At 44.1% G+C, this 17,822-nt stretch overlaps 1 protein-coding gene across 1 annotated transcript; it reads left to right on the top strand.

Moving 5' to 3' along the window:
- Positions 1-1,085: 1,085 nt before the first annotated feature.
- LOC117744351 (cationic amino acid transporter 2-like) lies at positions 1,086-12,351 on the top strand. Its single transcript, XM_034552555.1, is given in 15 exon segments — positions 1,086-1,104; positions 1,786-1,851; positions 3,351-3,453; positions 4,695-5,065; positions 6,239-6,394; positions 6,476-6,641; positions 7,874-8,007; positions 8,102-8,324; positions 8,627-8,763; positions 9,317-9,457; positions 9,798-9,887; positions 10,075-10,241; positions 10,991-11,099; positions 11,263-11,348; positions 12,211-12,351. Coding segments are annotated over 15 exon segments (2,109 nt in total).
- Positions 12,352-17,822: the final 5,471 nt, after the last annotated feature.

Raw genomic sequence — 17,822 nt, 5'->3', positions numbered from 1 at the left:
ATCCCCAGCAGCCTATAAGCCTATAGCAGCATATCAAGGGGCTGGACCAGGGCAAACCTGATTCAGCCCTAACTATAAGCACTATTAAAGAGGAAAGTCTTAAGTCTATTCTTGAATGAGGTGACTGTGTCTGCCTCCCGGACTGAAAGTGGAAGCTGGTTCCATAAAAGAGGAGCTTGATAACTGAAGGCTCTGGCTCCCATCCTACTTTTTAGGACTCTAGGAACCACAAGTAGCCCCGCATTTAGTGAGCGCAGCTCTCTAGTGGGGCAATATGGTACTACAAGCTCCTTAAGATATGATGGTGCATCACCAATCAAGGCTTTGTAGGTGAGGAGAAGAATTTTAAATGTGATTCTTGATTTTATAAGGAGCCAGTGCAGCGCAGCTAATACAGGAGTCATGTGATCTCTTTTCTTAGTTTTTGTGAGTACACGAGCTGCAGCATTCTGGATCAACTGGAGGGATTTAAGAGACTTATTAGAGCAGCCTGATAATAAGGAGTTGCAGTAATCTAGTCTGGAAGTAACAAACGTGTGAACCAGCTTTTCTGCATCTTTTTGAGACAAGATGTGTCTGATTTTTGAAATGTTACGTAGATGATAAAATGCAATCCTTGAGATTTGCTTAACGTGGGAGTTAAAGGACAAGTCTCGGTCAAAGATAACTAGAGATTCTTTACAGTGTTGTTGGATGCCAGGGCAATGCCATCTACAGAAACCACATCACCAGATAATTGATCTCTGAGGCGTTCAGGGCCAGTAAAATAACTTCAGTTTTGTCTGAGTTTAACATCAGGAAGTTGCAGGTCATCCATGTTTTTATGTCTTTAAGACATTCTTGTATTTTAGCGAGCTGGTTGGTCTCCTCTGGTTTGATCGATAGATATAATTGAGTATTATCTGCATAGCAATGAAAGTGTATGGAGTGTTTCCTGATAATGTTGCCCAAAGGAAGCATATATAAGGTAAATAAAATTGGTCCAAGCACAGAACCTTGTGGAACTCCGTGATTAACAGTAATGCTGTTGCAGCAAACCAGAGCGCGGGTTGGTGATGATGGCGCAGTGGGGTGGCATTATCAGCATGGGCGCAGAGCAGTATGGTAAGATTAACTTCTTTCTCTGCTCAGGTAGACATTACTGAACTATTTCAATCAGGGAGAGACCAGTTAGATAAAGAAAGGATAATGTTTATTGTTAACAGATGATATGAAATGATGAAGTCTCAGAGTCTTTGGCGCTTGGACTCTACGGGGAGATTTGCAATTGAGGGCCGACTGCCAGGATCTGAAGTAGGTGTTGTGTTTCCTGTTTTATTTTGTAGTACCCATCTCTTGTGTCCTCTGTTTCTCTGCACTTCCTGTCCCTGTGATTGTCTGCCATGTCCCTAATAGTTTCCTCCTGTGTCCAATCACCTGCACCAGCCCTGTGTATTCAAACCCTGTTTGTGTCATTCCCCTTTGTCAGTTCGTCTTGTTTGATCGTTGTAGATCACGGGTGTGAGTCAGTTGCTTGCATTTCTCATTTTCAATATTTTGTCCTGTGAGCAATAAAGTTGCCTTTTTTCCCAAGTCGTCAGTGTTTGGGTCCTGTTCTTGCGGCTACTCCCGTGACACCGACGCCCCGATCAGCAACAAGATAGATCCCCCGTGGAGTCCAGACCTGGTTGTGATGAGCTGATGGAATGATGAGTTGATAGAGCCAGGGGTCAGAGATATGAAAGATCTCCCTGACAATCCTCTATGTGAGCGACTGCTTCAGTCTTCTCTATCACAACCTCACAGGGACCACCGGGCACAGGTTCACCAAATGGGAGATCGTTCCAGGGAAGGTGGGGATGGGTTTCCATGGTGACCGGCCTCAACTTCTTCAAGTTTGCACTGCACGCACACACACGCACACACACACAAGAGCAATGACAAGCAGCATTGATCCACCCTCTGCGTCAATATGCTGTTAACAAATACCACTCCATTAGGGCGGATAGATAGTGTGGAGAACAACTTTACAGCAACACATGCACACACTGCTGGCTTCCTGTCATCCACACTAAACACTATACACACACCCCAATGTGGAGGTCTTGGAACCCATTGGCCGTCTGCACTAAGTCTGTTTAGCATCTTGGGTTGAGAGAGGACGTGTGCGACCGGTTCGTTTTACAAGTAGCCAGTTTATAAGTTAATTTTAATGCAATAAAATCTAAATCATGGTCAGACGATAGCTGGTGGGTTCCCGGATTGCATTCAACCAAATTCTGCTTGAACGTGATCGCTCATGCGACTACAAACTGAAAACCACAACGCTTCTGATACCAGAATTGCTTCCGGTCGCCTTGACATGTGAATGCAAAATCTTTTTTTTTAAAGGATTACAATGTGCATAATCATCCATCGGGGCTGAATGATTAATAATCTGTGAAGATGGTGATACCTCACATTCCACAGAGCAAGAAGCAGAGCTATTATCCACAATATTATTATGATACGAATGCAGGGCTATTAAATAAAGGAGCCAAAAAGTTAATTTTTTCTCTCGATTCAATACAATGAACACTCATAATTAGTATCTGCAAAGTGTGGCATCGTTCTGTGCCTCATAAGCATAAGAAGACAGATTGCTTCCCCGATCTTCTCCATCTCCATCCTTTTCATTGGCAGAGGGATTATGTCATCGGCTGAGACTCAGGACACAGCCCAGCATTTATATTTATATTCATACTCCTGCTGCCCTCTTGTGGTATCACCTGCATATTACAGGCAATATCATAGTGTGCTGAGGGAATCTCTTGCACCTCCACTCTCTTTTCACCTATAAATGCCCTCATCAATGTTCTTCAGCCTGTTTCATATTCCCCAACAACAGAAGGATATGATGTTGAGTTGGAGACTTAATTCTTAATTCCTATTTGCTGACGTGTGTTGAATGTAAAGAGTTTGTTTGGATATTCATAATACCATCAATGCAGGAAACATGAATTAGAGACATCACAAAACCAGGAGAGACCCCCGCTGAACATTTGTATGGTTTATATTTTCACGACATCAAAGAATACTGCCAATGCTCGTTATATTTGTTTGTTTTTTGTTGTGTGTCATTTAATTAGTCTCTACAATTTCAAACGAAAGAATCACTTTAACTGAAGTTTAACTTTAACACACACCACAGACACAAACCTACACATACAGATACACACACACAGACACACACAGATATACACACACACACCACAGACACACACCTACACACAGATACACACACACAGACACACCTACACACATAGAAGCGAATGGCTTCTCTCAGGAGGCCTCTCCCAACCCAGGGCACTGATTGCCTGGATTGGTTCCAGGTGTGGAGCAGCACCAGGAGGCCGGTGGCCGGCTGCTGAAGGGAGAAAGGAGCCTCCGTCAGAGGGAGAGAGGAGCCTCGCTCAGAGGGAGACAGGAGCCTCCGTCAGAGGGAGACAGGAGCCTCGCTCAGAGGGAGAGAGGAGCCTCGCTCAGAGGGAGACAGGAGCCTCGCTCAGAGGGAGACAGGAGCCTCGCTCAGAGGGAGAGAGGAGCCTCCGTCAGAGGGAGACAGGAGTCTCGCTCAGAGGGAGACAGGAGCCTCCGTCAGAGGGAGACAGGAGCCTCGCTCAGAGGGAGAGAGGAGCCTCGCTCAGAGGGAGAGAGGAGCCTCAGTCAGAGGGAGAGAGGAGCCTCGCTCAGAGGGAGAGAGGAGCCTCCGTCAGAGGGAGAGAGGAGCCTCCGTCAGAGGGAGAGAGGAGCCTCGCTCAGAGGGAGAGAGGAGCCTCCGTCAGAGGGAGAGAGGAGCCTCGCTCAGAGGGAGAGAGGAGCCTCGCTCAGAGGGAGAGAGGAGCCTCCATCAGTCTGAACGCACCGGCTTAGAAATGGCTTGCGGGTAATGTTTCTCCACATGACCCTTTCATCAGAGCTTTGGTCCACTATGCTTTTTGATCCTGTAGTCCACCTAACAAACACATTTGAATAACCCACCAACAGTTACTCTAAGATAATGTCTCATTTATATATATAAACATTTAAAACTTGTAATGAAAGCAATGGGGTACATTTTATCTTTTAGTTCAATTGTTAACCACTTTAGTCGTTTGTTCTATGGAATCTTTATCTTTTAAAAGCCTTTTCTCAGAATGAGTCTCTTTTCTGTCCCCTTCAGTAGCACTTCACCTCTATCTTCTGAAGGTCGTCACTCAGGGGTTTGTTCAGATATCCTTCTTAGCCAGATCTATAGACCATTGTATTCCTAAAAATATGGCAAACTTTTTTTTATTGTTTATTGGCTGACAGATGTTCGAATATATGGATTGATGTAAACCGAATGAAATGATGCATTTGGATTCTGGCTTTATCCAATGTTCAGATTTCTGTTGTGGAAATGTTGTCCAAATAAGCACATTTAATAAGATGACGCTTCAATTGCATATTCAAACACACAATTTCAGAAAACTTGTAATGCAAAACAATATTGTATTGATACAGTAATATGTGAGTTAACATGTTTACCCTCCCTGCTTTGAGTGAACTTTCTGGAGTTATTTAAAGATATGATTATACCCACCATGTGTAATGTTTTTGGACACGGTCCAAACAATTGACCAAACCATTTAGTACATGTATGTAATCCTTTCATTGTCTTTGTTTCTTTACATTGATGCATGCTGATTTCTAAGAGCCACTTGTGCCAAAGTGTTGCGCTTCATTCGGAGCCTGACACGAAAGAAGCCTCTGAAGCCCGAGGGCGAGGTGTCCAACTTCTGCCGATGCCTGACCACCTTGGACCTGGTGGGCCTGGGGGTGGGCAGCACGCTCGGGGCTGGCGTCTACGTGCTGGCGGGAGAGGTGGCCAGGGAGGTGGCCGGCCCCAGCATCATTATCTCCTTCCTGGTTGCGGCGGTGGCTTCCGTCTTTGCCGGGTTGTGTTACTCTGAGTTTGGAGCCCGGGTCCCCAAGACGGGCTCGGCTTACCTCTATAGCTATGTGACTGTGGGGGAGGTGTGGGCGTTCGTGGCGGGCTGGAACCTGCTGCTGTCCTACGTCATTGGTAAGTAAAAGGGCACAACGAAGGATGCATGCAAAGGACGTAGCTCTGAACCATTGTTGTGGCTTAAGTCTCGTGTTTAAAGATGGTGACTTTTGAAACGTGGCCAGCTTCTCACCACGCGGCAACAACCAGTGCTGCCAAGTGGAGCCATACATGAGTTAATGGTCTTAATCTGACTCTACTTCTCTTGATGTATTCCCTCAGTAAACATGAGTTTATGGTCTCAATCTCTAGTTTCAAGTCTTCTTCAATACAGCATGATGTTCATTTAGTAAATTATGGTCATTTAGAGTCAAACAGACCATAAAGCAGGGGATGCTTTAGGGCGGGGCTACAAGGTGATTGACCGGTCGACAGCAGAGACCTATATGATGTCTCTACGTCACTCCTCCACATTTCATATATGGGTCAGGATTAGGCTTCTGTTCATTTGCCGCAGAAAAAACAGCACATCAACAAATTTATCTTATTTGGAGTTGGTGAGACCAAACCCAGCAGTTAAAAGGAAGGTGAACATTGGACTGATATTTGGTGACACTGGGTCAGTGGTAGAGCAGGGTCGTCCTTCAATCGGAGGATCGGGGGTTCGATCCCAGGCTCCTCTAGTCCCTGTCCTTGGGCAAGACACTTGGTCCCATAGTCTCGGCCACCAGTGTGTGTGTGTGTGTGTGTGTGTGAATGATGACATGTTGAAGGGCTTTGAGTGGTCGGAAGACTGGAAAAAAAGATGTAAAAGTACAGTCCATTTACTATTAAACATGTTTCAGGTGGACAAACTTCTCTAAATGAATGCTTCAGCCTGCGGGATGTCTGAATGAGAGAGTCTGTGTGCTTACACAGACAGGAAGTCAACGTCTTGTTGCATTGCCACAACATGGGCAACATCCATGTTTAGACGAAGACAACGTCCTCCACTTATGCTGAGCTCATGTCATCAGTTATTGCAATAATTTGAATTAAGTTTAAAACTTGTAAACATCCAAATCTTCATTGTGACTGGGAGACTTTTCTGAAAGCATCTAATTATGATAATGATTAGCCATCATTATCATCATCATCATCATCAAAGTTCCAATATAACTAGAACAATGGTTAATGTTACAATGAAGCCAAACAAAGGTAAATAGTCCAGAATTTTGATTGTAAGAAAATAGACTCCTTTGTTCTTCTCAGGAACATCTAGTGTGGCCAAAGCCTGGACCGGGACCTTCGATGACCTGATAGACAACATCATTGCTCAAACTCTGGAAAAGCATACCCCGATGGAGTCGACTGGCTTGTCTGCATACCCAGACTTCTATGCTGCCGGGCTAATTATGTTGCTCGCTGGTAATATCTGTCTTCATGTGAAAGAAGATTCAGAATCTTCTGTTTGCTGAAATTTGCTGATCGTTCTCTTTCTACTTTCAGGGATTCTTGCGTTTGGTGTAAAGGAGTCGGCTGTCATCAACACCGTTTTTACTGTGGTGAATGTACTTGTGTTAGTTTTTATCATAATCGCTGGCTTTATTAAAGGAGACCTCAGCAACTGGCGCATCAGTCAGGAGACGATCCTGAATGCAACTCTTCTCATGGAGTAAGACTTTTCCTTTTTACACATTTACGCTAATTTGGGATTTAAATCATTCTGTTATGTTCTTTTGTCTAAATAGTTTTTAAATGTAACGATGCATCTTTGGTTATTCACTGAGGCTAATACTTCCATTGGATATGTCCCTTGTGAATAAACGTCCATGAGTCCTGCATAGAAATCAACAAAATAGTGCTCCTCCTATAACAACTGAAGAGTGACGCTCATAATCATCAAGTTTTGATTTTCCAGTGTCAAAGTAACCCACAACTGTGTGCTGAACGGAACTACAAATGGCTAGTTGGCATAGATTTAAAGTGGCTAACTGAAAGACATTATACTTCCTGTTTACCTCGTCTTAATTATTGGTATTATAGTTCCAAAACAAAGAGTGACACCTTCATTAACATGATTATTATATTCACTGATTTTCAAATGGTTAACGGTACAGAACTTTAATAACTTAAAATGACGACCTTTGACAAGAGTTGCTGAGTGCTGTTAATTTTATGAATTCAGTTTTTCAAATGTACTTTTCTTATTGCTTTGATGGGCACAAAAATTGAAATAAAAACAATTAAAATGTGCAAAAAATAACCAATATTTAGCAGGAAATTGCTAAATGTGGCTGCAATCAACCTGACACTTGTGACCTGTGAAAAACAACAAGTTCAAATATTTGGCAAAGAGTTTTACTGAGTTGTGCACTGCATATCTTTTTAAAATGACAACGTGGAACCTGTGCGAATCCAAATGAGTGCAGATATGAGTGAGCCATCAAGTTATATTGGTAGTAATGCAATGAGTCTGCTTTCTACTAATCTTTTTAAAACGGGGTTGCAGGCCGTGACGTCAACATTTAGATTCAGGCCTTTCGTCATGTATTTATTAATGACTTAGTTTTATGTCTGTGTAGATTGTAATATGTAAAGTTCTCAACAAAATTCTTTAAATAGAATGATATCTATACACTAAATAACACATTTCATGAATGATTTCTTTTTGCAATTCTACTATAGAATAGAACAAAATGTATAATTCATTATTTCCATGTTTAAGAAAGCATGATGGTCTTTTTTTCTGTAAAACGCAATAATATCAATTCACATTAATGTTAATTGGTAACCATGCCATCCAATAATTAGCGCTTGATCATAATATGACTTTTATGTTTTACCTGCTGATTTGTAAATGGGGAACAAATGTCATTTAACAATATAATTGATATTTCTCTGCAGGAACTTTACGACTCAAAATGAAACCGTTGACTTTGGTGTTGGCGGCTTCTTTCCCTTCGGCTTTGACGGCACGTTGGAAGGAGCAGCGACCTGTTTCTATGCTTTCGTGGGATTTGACTGCATCGCCACAACGGGTACTGCTTTAAGGAGGAGAGCACATTTAGTGAAATTGACTTCAACAGTGGAAGAAAGGAGCATTGACTCAGCTAATGGAAATGCTCTTTCTAGGGGAGGAGGTGCAGAACCCGCAGAAAGCCATCCCTCTTGGGATCGTGGTGTCCCTGCTAATCTGCTTCTTGGCCTACTTCGGTGTGTCAGCTGCTCTCACTCTTATGATGCCCTACTATCTGCTTGACGGCCACAGCCCTCTACCTGTGGCCTTTGAATATGTTGGCTGGGAGCCCGCGAAGTACGTTGTGGCTGTGGGATCCCTGTGTGCACTGTCAACAAGGTACTGCTCTGTAGTCATGCATAAGGCATCTCATGTCTTGAGTTTTTTTGTAATTGTACCACCATTCTAAAATGACCTAGCCATTGTTGGGATGCAGAATTACTACTTGCATGGTAGAAAAGTAAGAACAATTTCTTAATTGCAGCTAGTGGAAGTAATTTGTGCTATGAATCACTATTTACATGATCTAAAATGAAATGTCTGGTCATCTATCTCTCACACTAGTGCATATGGAATTGAATGTCTAACCTGGTTGGTGTTGGCGAGCGCTCTCATTGCTCACGGTGGTGTCGTGTCCACAGTCTCCTTGGAGTGATGTTTCCAATGCCTCGGGTGCTCTTTGCCATGGCGAGGGACGGCCTGCTCTTCAAGCCGCTCTGTTACCTGAGCTCCAGGCAAAGCCCCGTCATTGCCACGCTGTCTTCAGGAGCAGCTGCCGGTACTCCAATTGCAATCATACATACTGGATGAAGAAATATTGGAGTGAAACATTACTGTCTACTGATTAACAAGATGCACCTTATCTTTTCAACCCTAAGTAAAAAGTAGTGATAGCAATGGTGAAGAGTCTTAAAGCTGCATTCTCTCTCCTGACCAGCAGGGGGCGACACCTCTGGTTGTATAGAAGTCTATGCTTCATGTGTTAAAGCTGCATTCTCTCTACTGACCACCAGGGGGCGGCGACTCTGGTTGTATAGAAGTCTATATAAATGACTCTACTTCTCTTGATGTATTCCCTCAGTAAACATTGTAAACATTAGTTTTTGGTCTCAATCTCTAGTTTCAAGTCTTCAATACTGCATGATGTTCATTTAGTAAATTATGGTCATTTAGAGTCAAACAGACCATAAAGCAGGGGATGCTTTAGGGCGGGGCTACAAGGTGATTGACAGGGCACTACAGGGGACCTATATCATGTATCTACGTCACTTCTCCACATTCCAAATATGGTAGCCTCCCCCAGACTCTAAATTGTTTGGTTCTCTTTGCAGCTTTCATGGTCCTGTTATTTGACTTAAAGGCACTCGTTGACATGAGTTCAATTGGGACTATCTTCGCCTATACCCTTGTTGCAGTGTGTATTCTCGTATTAAGGTAAGTACACTTGGATTAATTAGATGTAAACTTAATCGGTTTGGTAAATGATTCCAATCAATTCCTTTGTATTTGATTGGACCATTTAAAAGTAGTAGGGTTTACAGTTTAGTGTGATACTAAGCTACAGAGGAATGTACACACCTCCCTCACCTGTTGAAGTTTAACAAAGACAAAAGGCAGGGGGGGAGGGGCATATATCAATTAACACAGGGAATCAGATTGAAAGACAGAGTGAAATGAAAAATACATTTCCCCTTGTTTTAGAGAATTTTAGACTAAAATAATTAACTTGTTCATAGAACAACCTTAGCATGCTGCTTTTGTATTTTTCGCCTCCCAGATACAAAGAAGACCCTGGTCTCGTCCGTAGGCCAGAATCCTTTAGTGTGATGGGTCTGTTGAGCCCTCCAACTCAACCCACCCACCGCACCTCAAAAAATGTCAACGTCGTCACCATCATTATTTGTAAGTAAGCTCTCATTGTTCCGAGCATACTTATCTCGACGGATCTCCCCCATGACGTCTATTTTAACCCTTTTTTTGTTTTGTTTCACATCAATAATCACAATTTCATTCACCATTTTACCCACATGAAATGTAGGGTGCTGAACATGTGAAGGTGTTCCCTCTGACGGCTCTGATTCCTCCTCAGTGCTCCTGGTGATCGCTTTAAGCGTTCTGCTGTCCGAGGGCCTGCTTTCCCTCCGCAGACGAGAGCTGTGGAGCTCGCTGCTCGTCTCGGTCCTCATGCTAACACTGGTCCTCGCCGTTGGTATCATCTGGAGACAGCCACAGAACACAACTAAAGCAGCTTTCATGGTAACCCGAAAGGGGTGGTGGGCAGGATGTCATGCATGCTGGGGATCACCTTTTCACTTTCAAGGAGGATATCTTCTTAAGTGGGTCAGTTAGCGAACGTTGCAGAGGTCGACAGCGAATGGCCGCGGGTTGATAAGCAAGAGTTTTCATTTCCGAGAACTTTTCTTTTTAAAACTTTTGGTCACTAGCTGTACCTACGGTTTATGGGTTAGTCCTGATAGGGAGCTCGCACCTTGCATGGTAGCTCCTCCCATCAGTGTATTTATAAAAGAGTATAGTGTATTTACATTGGGGCGGAGTCAAACTAGTTGGTTCTCCTTTGAGGTAAGCTGGCTACAGCTGCATATGTCCTGTATGGACATGCAAGGGGTATCAATCATCATAACTCCAAAAACAAACGAGGATCATTTCCGTACATTTATTTGGGATTTCTTGAAGTAGGGTTGTATTCATTGCCGTACCCACCACTGAAGTCAGCACGCCGACTGAAGGCAGCGCACGGGTGCTGCTGTTACAGTGGTCCAGGCGAGAGGTGATGAAGACGAGGAGGGTTTCTTCGGCTGAAGAGGAGGGAGGGGCGTAGACGGGCGATGTTTTTAAGATGAAAGAAGCCGTTTTTTGTGATGTGCTCGAAGTGGTGTTCAAAGGAGATGGTTGGATCGTGTGTGTGTGTGTGTGAGTGTGTGTGTGTGTGTGTGTAACATCTATACAGTACCATCATACTGAACCTGTCGTAATTTCATTTGTAGGTTCCTGGTCTACCCTTAATTCCAGTTTTAAGTATCCTCATGAATACCTACCTGATGGTTCAGCTGGGAGGAGAAACTTGGATCAGCTATGCTGTCTGGATGGCATTAGGTAGGCATGCAGGCTATAAGTCTCCTAAACGACCAACTCAATGTGAAATGTGTTTGTAATCTTTCAGGTTTTCTGTATCATTTGGAGATGGTGGAGGGATCTAAATGCACAAAGGTGTCATTTAAAAATAATTGACTGCAGAAAGCCTCAACTCTTTCCTTAGGCCTGATCATCTACTTTGGCTACGGGGTTCGTAATAGCGTCCAAAAGCAAAGGCTGCAGGACGCTCGCATCCAGCTGAATGTTGCTGTGATCCCTGACGTTGCGGCTTGATGGCGCGTGTTGAATTGTGACGTGTTGGTGCCCACTTGCATATGGTTAAGGTCATCAATGAATAACCTTGAAACCCATTTTAGAATTTTTTTATTCAGGATTTAGTTTGGCATGTTTTTTATTCAATTGCTTTGTTAAAAGTATTCTAACAGTTATATATTGTACTAATAATAATAATATAAGTATTGTCATATTATCCATTATGACTCATCTGTCATTCAAGACTATGCAATCTTGAATATTTTTGTTTAATGTCTGTATTTGACACAGAAAAAACTTTAAAAAAAAATATTGATCTATGTTGTGCAAGTCATTCAAATCGGTAAATAAATAATTGTTAATAAATTTGTAAAAAATAAACTTCACTTAAGTGGATAAAGAATTGTAGTGTCTTGTCTTTTTCCATGAGTAATTACACCTGCATTCCATTTTTATTTTTTACCACTTGAGGGCAGCAGTAAAACTGAAAATGCATCATTGACTAATTGGACAACCTTTATATAAGGTAATATAATGCAGCTTTGAGGGCCTAAAAGATCCAGCATTTAGTCATCCTTTCCTTGTAGTAATTAATATTACATTATGTACATGTATCCTGACTTGAATGTGGTGCTAGTAATTCCACATGAAGCACGTTAATCTTATCACAGGATTAAATGACTGCAGACCTGACGTCTGTGGTCATGAAATCCTTTTGAAAAACTGGTGTTGACCCACCTGAAGGACATTGCTGGGCTCCTGCTGGACCCCCTGCAGTTTGCCTACAGGGCAAACTGGTCGGTGGATGATGCAGTCAACATGGGACTGCACCATGTGCTGCGACACCTCGACTCCCCAGGGACATATGAGGGTCCTGTTTGTGGACTTCAGCTCAGCGTTCAACACCATCATCCCGGAGGTTCAGCATAAACTCTCCCAGCTCAGCGTGCCCGCCTCCACCTGTCAGTGGATCACCAACTTCCTGACAGACGAGACGTAGCAGGTGAGGCAGGCTGTGGTTGAATAATCCTTTTTGGTTAGGAAGGTTCCTGAGTGACATAATCAGGAAGAAACTAAGTGGCCACCATTATAAGGGCTGGTCAAATTCTCTAAATGCAAAGGAAAGGAGCTTCAATGCTTCCTTACTTAGCACCTGTAGCATATGAATCACTGGCCCTTCCTTTATGAAAGGAGATGATGCATTATCATTACCATTTGGCCGTTCACTAAAACAAATGATCATGACGACAAATGCAGATCATGTAAATAAAGTGTTTCATAAACTACTTCCTGCTCCAGCTCAGGAAGTACAACCTGCCTCAGGAGCTGCTGGTCCTGGTCTACTCCGCCATCATCCAGTCTGTTCCATCACTGGTTTGGTCGGCCACCAAACGGGACCGAGACAGACTACAACGGATAGTCAGGTCTGCAGAGAGAACTATTGGTTCCTGCCTGCCCTCCATGCTGGACTTCACCTCCAGAGTCAGGAAGCGGGTCATTTTTTCCTCATTCACATTGATGTACTGATGGCAGGAGCTACCAAGCAAGGTGCCACCTACCCATCGAACACCCACACTGATGGCTCTGCCTTTTGTGGGGTTACATGTAAATGACACATCGTCATGAACTGAGGAGCCAGGGATCGAACCACCGATCCTCTGAATGAAGGATGACTCACTCGAACTTCTGAACCACAGTTGCCCCCATCTATTCACCTGTTACAGAATAATGCAAACATAATAATCTTGTTCCACATTCTTTTACTACCCCGATATTTTGAGGTAGAATCAAAATAGATGAATATAACTTTGGGTACTCGGAGTACACTATCCCAACATATATCTCAGGTGTCCCATGCAGCTAATTACTAAAAGAATGTGTGCCTAGTGCACCAGGCAGAGAGGCTGTCAGCCTTTTTCTTTTCTTTTTTATGACTGACAGCCCCTCAAAATATATGTTTTTCTTCTTTTCCCTTTAATCCTTTTTTATATAGCTGTAATAACTTGCCCAGGGACTCGATATGTAAATTAGCACCTGAATGTAAATGCCACTGTCCCAGGCAAATAGAAAAAAGAAATTGTGGTCAAGTAAAACTTTGCATCTCTTTACTCTTCCTTCATTACATGGCTCCGTTGTCTCCGCCACGCATTGCCTAATTCTCTTAATATTCCGTTCATTCCTTTGTTCTCTCCCTCAATCACAGCGCTGATCGATGTTGCGGTTGCCGTGGCCGCGGTTGTTAACTGGTGGCAATATACGGGGGGGGGCTAATTTATGTAGCCAATCTTAGTGCTCATTTGTCAAGCATCACTCATCATTTGTGGAGCCCGCAGCACACGCGTATGCCAGTCTCTGAGGGCCCTGACATATGTTGTTTTGTTGTTTTGATTGCAATTAGAGGATGTGTCTGCGTATTAAAGAAGCAGTGGAACGTGACCGCCGCAATATGGCCACACCTTAGTGCTCCCGGAGAGGCAGAACAACCTGGGCGTGGAATGCTTACAGTATGTTCTCCGTGGCCGTGTGGAAGTTTGTTGGAATTTCAAGGTGAAAGATTGTGATTCTACACCAAGATAAATGCATTAAAATAGACATTGGCGATTTCTTAATCTAAAAAAAAAAAATGTAACCCTAAAATCACCACAACCACATAAGCATAGGCGGTCTTAAAAATAGAGGCATAGGTAGGCGGCTGCTTGGGGCCCCCTACCAGTGGTCGTAGTAGGGGGGCCCCCAACCAACCTCAAAAAGAAAAGAAGCCCCTTATCATCATGAACGCTTCAAAAGCATGGTCAATTGTATTCATATTCTTAAGAAATACGTTGAAACGTTGACGTAGTAGTTAAAATGTCCAGTTCATGGTTATCTGTCGTGTCCCTACACCCCCTACTTTCACCATGAAATGGACTAGTCCGTAACGGTGCGCGGCGCGAAAGATAAACACAGTGACAGGAGGACTGGAAATTACACAGAGACGATTCAGAAGACAAGAATAAAAGCACAAATGAAACAAAGTTATCCAAGTGGCTCAATTAAAGGAAAAAAAAGAAAAGACGCGGCGCAGGGTAGATGCTGCTGTGCCTGAGCTGAGTGTGAGTGGTGTGAGTGAGGTGAGTGAGGGTGATGGTGGGAATAATGGTGGTGGTGAGGGTGTTGGTGGTAATAATGGTGGTGGTGAGGGTGATGGTGGTAATAATGGTGGTGGTGAGGGTGATGGTGGTAATAATGGTGGTGGTGGTAATGATGGTGAGGGTGTCCAGAGCAGCAGGGGGGAGGCTTTGGTTAAGGTGGGAATTGGTGAGGATGGAGGAGAAGAAAAGGAAATGGGGGGTAATGGTGCTGGGGAGAAGCCCGTGGAGGTAGCACAGCAGGTTGGTGGAGAAGTAGAGGCGGAGGAGGAAAGTGTAGGTGGGTGGGCTGAGCAGGTGGAAGAAGCGGAGATGGAAGTTGGGGAGTTTAAAGTTGCCTCAAAGAGGAAGAAGCGGGCCCAGAAGGCAGGCAGTGGCACCAAGGCCAGCAAGGTGGGGGAAGCCAAGGAGACGGGTCGGGGGCAGAGGTCAGACAGCAGTGACGAGGAGGTGTCTGACAGCAGCAATGCTCCTGCGGTTTTAACTAGAAGTCAGCAACAAAAAATGTACACGGCAGAGAAAATTAGGACTTTTTTATAACGGACAAAAGGCAGGAAAGGAGTCAACGTTGTTAACTTCTTTCCTAACCTAAACTTATTTTATACCTCAGCCAGACACCACATGAGCCGGAGGGAGGAGTCCGGCTTCACTGAGCAGGAGGATTTTAGATTAAGAAAAATTGCCACAAAAATAAAGGAAATGATGGATGAGGGTGATGCCGAAAGCTCCAATGTGTGTTTTAATTAATTTATTGATTTTTGTTTGTGTTTTAAACATTTTTCTTTTAATGGATACTTTCAGAGTCGGAACTTTAAATGTTAATGGAGCCAGGGATGTTAGGAAGAGAACATCTATTTATGAATTTAAAAAGATGAAAGGTATTGATGTTCTCTTCCTACAAGAGACCCACAGCGACAGAACCAACGAGGCCGACTGGAGGAGGGAGTGGGAAGGGGAAGTCCTCCTGAGTCACCACACAAACCTCAGTGGAGGAGTGGGCTTCCTCTTCTCCAGGTCTTTTATCCCGGTTTCACTGGAGGTCAAACACATCATCGAGGGGAGGTTGTTTTTAGTTTAAGCACGGTTCGACCTTTTTACTGTTGTTTTTATCAATGTGTATGCTCCAGCAACCGGTGCAGAGAGGAAGCTGTTTTTACAAAAAGTTAATGATGTTTTAAATGTCTGTGCCTCGGAGGATTTTTTATTCTTGGGGGGGGGATTTTAACTGTACGGAAGATGATTTAAAGGACTGTAACCACACAGAGCCACATCCAGCTTCACAGCAGGTTCTGAGGAGGCTGGTCCATTCTCATGGCCTGGTGGATGTGTGGAGAAGGATGCATGCCGACTGCCGACAGTACACATGGTCCCACTTTAGGGAGGGGAGGATCTCCTCAGCCAGGTTAGACCGTATTTATGTTTTTAAGCACCATTTTAATATTTTTAAAATGTGCAGTATTGTTCCTGCTGGTTTTACTGATAATTCTTTGCTTTTATGTCATGTTTTTATTAGAAACATTTTACCCAAGAGCGCGTATTGGCATTTTAATTCAGTTTTAACTTTTAATAAAAAATTTAGAGAGGTTCTTATTTATTTCAGGGATGTTTTTAGGCTGAGGAAGAGTGATTTTAGTAGTCTTAGGCAGTGGTGGGACCGTGGTAAGATTGAGATTAGGCTTCTTTGTCAGCAGCATACTTTCAACATCACCCGAGACATCACCAGATCTATGAAGGACCTGGAGACTGATATAGTGGACCAAGAGAGTTTAAGTGAGTCCACAGGAGATCAAGGGCATATTGAAGTCCTCAAAGGAAAAAAGGTGGCTTTGGCCGACTTGTTAGACGTTAAAGTTCAGGGTGCACTGGTCAGGTCCCGATTCCAGACCATCACAGACATGGACACTCCCTCTAGCTTCTTCTTCGGCCTGGAGAGGAAGAGTGGGCACAGGAGGGTAATCCACTCACTTTTAGGAGACGCAGGGCAGCCAGTTGTGGAACCAAGCCAGATAAGGAGGCGAGCGGTGGGCTTTTACTCCTCCCTGTATACCAGTGAGTACAGGGAGGAGGAGTCATTAATGGAGGGGTTCTGTGGGGAGCTGCCTCAGGTCTCTGAGGAGACCAATGAGGAGCTCTGCAGGCCCATAAGCTTACAAGAGCTGAAGGCCGCCTTGCAGGGCATGCAGGGACGGCGTGCTCCCGGCCTTGATGGCCTCACTGCCGAATTTTACAAGACCTTCTGGGACATATTTGCGAGGGACATCTTGGATGTTTTTAATGAGAGTCTGGCCTCTGGTTCCATGCCGATGTCCTGCCGGAGAGCAGTGATAACACTCCTGCCAAAAAAAGGAAACCTGCAGGACATCGGAAACTGGCGTCCTGTGTCTCTGCTGTGTGTGGATTACAAGCTTCTGTCCAAAGTCTTCGCCTCCAGGCTGAGGGAAGCTATGGAGCAGGTCATCCATCGGGACCAGACCTATTGTGTACCCGGCAGGTCCATGGTAGACAATGTCTACCTCATTCGGGATGTTTTGGAGGTCTCCAGCTCGTTGGGTATTAACACTGGTCTGATTTCTCTAGATCAGGAAAAGGCTTTTGACCGCGTTGAACACAGCTTCCTCTGGAAAGTCCTGGGGAAGTTTGGGTTCAGCGCTGGCTTCATAGCTAAGATCAAGGTGTTGTACAATGAGGTTGAGAGTGTGCTGAAGATAAACGGCAGTCTGTGTGCTCCTTTTAGAGTGGGTAGAGGGGTCCGGCAGGGGTGTGCTCTGTCCGGGATGCTCTATGCACTCTCCCTGGAGCCCCTCCTCATCAAGATACGCTCTAGCCTGCAAGGACTGGTTTTACCTGGTTTTAATGAAAAAATTATTTTATCGGCTTATGCCGACGATATTGTTGTTTTTATTAAGGACCAGAGGGATGCAGACCTTTTAACTAACATTGTAGAGGGTTTTAGCAGGACATCGGCAGCGAGGGTGAACTGAAAGAAAAGTGAGGCCCTCGCTGTCGGTGAATAGTGTGGCGGCCTCCCAGTCCTTCCCCAGAAACTAGTGTGGAGGAAGGACGGTTTTAAATATCTTGGGATATATCTCGGACAGGAAAATGTGGTCCAAAAGAATTGGGAGGGCGTCACAGAAAAGATTGAAAGAAAACTTTCCAAGTAGAAGTGGCTGCTCCCTCAGATGTCTTTTAAAGGTAGAGCACTGGTTTTAAATAATCTTATAGCTTCCCAGCTGTGGCACCGCCTAACATGCCTAGACCCTCCCTCAGGCTTTCTAGCCAACATACAAAAAAAAAATGGTGGATTTTTTTTGGGAGGGTCTACACTGGGTGCCACAAGGGGTGC

The sequence above is a fragment of the Cyclopterus lumpus genome, chromosome 15 (genome assembly GCF_009769545.1).
Source record: "Cyclopterus lumpus isolate fCycLum1 chromosome 15, fCycLum1.pri, whole genome shotgun sequence".
NCBI lineage: Eukaryota > Metazoa > Chordata > Actinopteri > Perciformes > Cyclopteridae > Cyclopterus > Cyclopterus lumpus.
Note: the sequence above shows the minus strand (reverse complement) of the source record. Positions and strands in the feature narration are given on the sequence as shown.